The sequence below is a fragment of the Oryzias melastigma genome, linkage group LG13 (genome assembly GCF_002922805.2).
Source record: "Oryzias melastigma strain HK-1 linkage group LG13, ASM292280v2, whole genome shotgun sequence".
Lineage (NCBI taxonomy): Eukaryota > Metazoa > Chordata > Actinopteri > Beloniformes > Adrianichthyidae > Oryzias > Oryzias melastigma.
Window position 1 is genome coordinate 4,216,172 of NC_050524.1, and position 4,821 is coordinate 4,220,992.

Genomic DNA, 4,821 nt, shown 5'->3' on the forward strand with positions numbered 1-4,821 from the left:
TCTTTCTCCGGTCCCGGCCCACCCCCACCCGGGCATCCCCAACACGGCGGCAGCTTCTTTTGTTTGCTCGTCTGGAATTCGGCTCCTGGGCGAAAGGGGGCCGGAGCAGGGGGGGGAAAACACACTTCAGCGCCATCCAACCGGAGATCAGGCGCTCTGCTGCACACGTCCTCACACTGCAAGGACGGCTGCCCGGGACAGAAGCAAACATGAACGCCTTTTCTGTTTTACCCTGATTCTGGTTTCAATCGATCACCTGCGATAATGTTAGTGTGAATGCTGTTTGCTGAAGATGGCGATTTACTTTGATTAATGAAGGGATTTGTTGAAAATGCAAAAGCTTTTTGTAAAATATTAAATTTGCTACAAATTCTGTTAAAGTTGACCTATTTCTGACAATTTTGTAGTAAAATTGCTTAAAAATCCCTAATAAACGTCAATTTTGCAAAAATATTTAGTGTTGCTCGACTATGAGCTAAACTCCATATTAGCCAAAAACCTTAGTGGATGCCAAATTAGAAAAAAATACTTGCTAAACTCCATCCAGTAATGTTAGCATGTTGCTAAAATAGAAGCTCTAAATTAGCCTACAAAAACCCCAGTAGGTAATAAATTTGGACCACACAAGACTTCCCGCTCATCTTCAAACACATGCTATACTTTTGTATTTGTATTTTTTTATTTCTTATATTTATTTTCATTTAATGTTTGAACCAAAAAAAATAGCCAAAAACATTGAAATGTTGCTAAAATATGAGCTAAAGTCCAAATTAGCCTAAAAAAACAATAAATGCCAAACTAACCAAAACAGCTAGCACATTGCTTAAATACTAGCTAAACTCCGAAACAGCCTAAAAATCCTCAGTAAACTAAATTAGTCAAGAACGTTAGCGTGTTGCTAAAATAGAAGCTAAAATCTAAATTAGTCTAAAAAATCCCAGTAGATATAAATTAGTCAAGAACGTTAGCATGTTGCTAAAATATTATGAAAGTATCTTGAATTGACTGAGGTAACTGCAATTTTTCTGGAAAATTACTATAAAACATGAAAACATAACCCATGAATATATTTAAAGGCTTGTTGCTAATCTACTAAAAACTTTGACATTTGAAGACTTTTGATTGCTGAAATAGCTGAAAATTTGATCGAGTCTTTAAGTGTAGAAAAACGTACGGAAAGAATCACTGTAGCGTTAATGGGCGCCATCTTCACAAATGGACGCTATTTTGGATTTTTCTCGTGGCTAACGTGCTTTTCTGAAAGAAGGGATCCTAAGGTAGATCTCTGTCAAATTTGGTGCTTGTACGACGACATGCACCGTATCAACCTAATTAAAATGGTCCCAATGCAAAGCAGAAAAGCAGACACATTTAATGTTTTCTATTTTTATTTTAAAAAAGATAAATTATTTGGATGTTTAAGATGTTTGTTTAAATACAGTTAAATCAATTCTCTAAATAACATTAATGCTTCTCAAATATTAGAATATTTTCTACAACTAGGTGTTCAAATGTTCTTAATAATCAAAAATGTTTTGACACAAATCCTTTTTTATGTCAGAACTTTTATGTACGAGTAACCTTAAAGTATTGTTGGGGGCTGTGGTTTGCAGAGAAAGTGAAGGTAGAAGAATTAAAGAGACAGTGAATGAGAGGCCGTGTAACCGGCAGAGACGCACAAAGACCTGGACAGAGACGGCGTCACCTGGCAGCATCTGCAGCGTCCTGCACCAAAAAAAGCTCCATTATCCTGATAGAACTGGACACCAGGGCAAGCCCTGCTGGAGACAGCTGCGCTGCACAGAACCAGGACACCAGAGGGGAATCGAACACACGAAAGACCCCAAAATATCATCTCTGATGGAGACTCCTCAATCTGCAGCTGTTCCACACAAACCGGGACGTAAAAAAACATGTTTAAAACGAGAAAATTAAACAACAAAACAGGTTTGAAGCTGTTTGAGGAAAGTGTAGGACGGTCGATAAGAAGATGAAAAATGAGAAATAAAACGCTAATTATTATCAGTAACAAGAGTTTGTAGCACTAAAAATCTGAATTATTAAGTACTTTATAAATATCTAATATGACCATCACATTATTTAACAGATACCAGTAATTATTAAAGAAATGTTTGGCTAAAGAAAGCTGAAAACCAGATAAAAATCTATGCCAACAGAAATCATAAACAATTTCTCTAATTCTGAAAAAATAATTGATTGAAATAAAATAATAATAATAATAATAATATTTTGAATTTATCTTAACAATTAAATTAAATGCTAGAATTGCTAATAACAGAACAATTTGGAATATTGATGAAAATTTTGAATGCAAAAATATCAAAAACAATACATGTTTAAAAAGCAAAAAAGAAGGCAACTCTTGGTTAAATAACTTTCAATTAGTTAGCCAAAGTCTTTCTAATTGTGGAAAGTAACAAAAAAAGATTAAAATAAATTTTAAAAAGGAAAAACTTGAGATTTCACATTGGGAAACTTTTCAAGCAGCTTCAAAAACAAAAAAAAGTACATAAAGCAGAAAAAGCAATTATTAAATCTGACAAATATTTTAAATTTTAAGAATTTAAAGAGGTTAAATAAGCTCTAATACTTACTAACTTGGTTTAAAGTAAAAGGAAGGACTCTAAAAAACGCTCTAAAACTTCAGTGTGATGTATTCTTATCAAATATGTAAAATACTGTAATATTTATGAGATTTGCAACTTGCTTAATTAGGATATTTTGATTTATAACACTAGAAAGAAATAAAGCTATAAATAAACACTTTATAAAGCAATCTGATAGATGAAAATAATCTCAATTAGGTGAAAAACAATGTGTTGCAGGATTAAAACGTTTTCTATTAATTTCAATAAGAATGAAGAATTTAAGAAAAATTCTAAAAACTAATAGTTATAAAAAAAAGACAAGAAAAAAGCGTTATAATTATGAATACCTTTTACCGTTTTAATTACAAAATGCACAAAAGTTAATTTCCTCACATCCTAAAAACTGGATTCCATACAATAAAATAAGTTATTTTCAGTATTCTCCACACAAAACCACAGGCTGGTTCGTCCCTTCTTCACCTAGAATTGTTTCTCACGTGAGTCACAGAACAAACTGTTCACCCGCCTCTCCAAATCCTCCTCTTAGCAAACTTCAACCTCTGGGAATCATTTGTTGTTTTCTGAGCTTAATGGTGGATTTCAGAGGCACTTGATCTGCTCAATCTTAACCTTTAGGGATAAAATTCTGCAATTTCTTCCAGGAAATAACGTTCATTAGCTTAACCTGAGCTGGATGACGAAGCACTGAAGGCACGTGTCAAAGAGGGTGAAAGGGAAACTCCAAATTTAGTTTTTAGCACCGACTGTATGTGACAACTGGACTGAGTGACTCCTCCCACCTTTGCGTTCCAAACAGGAAGTGCCCACTGGATCCAAGAAGCCAAAATATATATTTTTTCTTTGTGTTCTTGATGATCCTACATTTTTCTTCACAATATTTTCCTTTAGTTAACCTTATTGAAGTTCTAAACTGACCAATCAGAAGCCTCAAAAAAGTAGGCGGAGCCTGCTGTCCCTCACATTCAATTGACAGATTTTGTAGTTGGCTTTCAACAAGCTCACTCCTGATTGGCAAGAATGATTCCCATAGAGACTGATTCTGTCTGGCTCCAACATGGTGGCGTCCATATCGCAAAAATTGGAGATCTCATTTTTATCCAATCGTTTATGGTCCATGGCTGTTAGCAGATAAAGAGCTATAAGCAAAGTGAGTGACGTTTCCTGCTACACCGATCATCTGCTCCATCAGCGGAGTCACCACCTGACCCGGACAGGTCACCAGCTCATCAATAGGCTGACTGTGCATGTGCGTGAGAGAGAGAGAATCGATCCGCAGCGAGTGATGGTGTTCTGACAGTGAAGGTCGAGATAAAGCAAACTTAAAATTAGACAACAGTTCAGTCAGCAGAGCTGCGGCGGAACAAGGCCTCTCTTGTATGAACTGTGAGAACCGCTTCTGAAACGGTGTCACACCACCCGCATGGAGGCTAACGCTAGGAGAAAGCACACGCCGCGCTAATGTGATGCTAACGTGCAGGACAGGAAGCTCAGGAGAGAGTATTCACTTTATTATAACACTTGGATCAAGAAATGAGGGGAGAACCAGCAGAATGCAGATCTTCAACAGAGACGAAGCTTTTTATGTCTTCTTGGATCAATCTGGAAGGCTCTGGCACTCCAACACACACATGCACACACACACATGCGCACACACACACACACACACAGCTTAGACAGGGAAAAGCCTAATCTCATTAGGCCCTCCAATACAACCCGTGCAGCTAAAACACGACCCTGGATATCACCCTACGAGCACGTTCTGACTGCACTGAGAACCTTCCTCGACTGAAATCTGTGTGGACGAACAATGGTGGACCCCTCCCCACACACACACACACACACACACACCCACACTCAGAGCAATGGGGGGTCATGGACTAAATGGATGCAAAATTCTCTAAATGTGTTAAATCCTACGTCAAAAATGAACGTTGAACCAAACGGCTACAAAGTAAGAGGCTGTAAGAACGCCACCTTCACGTGAAACTACAGAACCGGATCTCTGATCAGCACCAGCACATCCGGAAATAAAGGCTGTGAAGGAACGTCTGTGGGAAGAAACCCAACATTCACACACAACATGCATGAACATGAAGCTCCTCACCTTTTGCAGGCTGGTTGGATTCAGTTGAGTTTTATCGATGATCTTTATCGCAACCTGGAAGAATTTAACAAAAAAAAAAAAAAAAAA

The 4,821-nt window shown here is 37.3% G+C and overlaps 1 protein-coding gene across 2 annotated transcripts in view; it reads right to left on the reverse strand.

Annotated features, from left to right (window-relative positions):
* mark4 (microtubule affinity regulating kinase 4) overlaps window positions 1-4,821 on the reverse strand; it is a 56,913-nt gene that overhangs the window by 30,034 nt on the left and 22,058 nt on the right. For both annotated transcript variants that reach the window (XM_036214675.1, XM_024277618.2), the window contains exon 3: window positions 4,735-4,788. In XM_036214675.1, coding sequence (XP_036070568.1) covers window positions 4,735-4,788 — 54 coding nt within the window. The remainder of the gene's footprint in view (window positions 1-4,734; window positions 4,789-4,821) is intronic.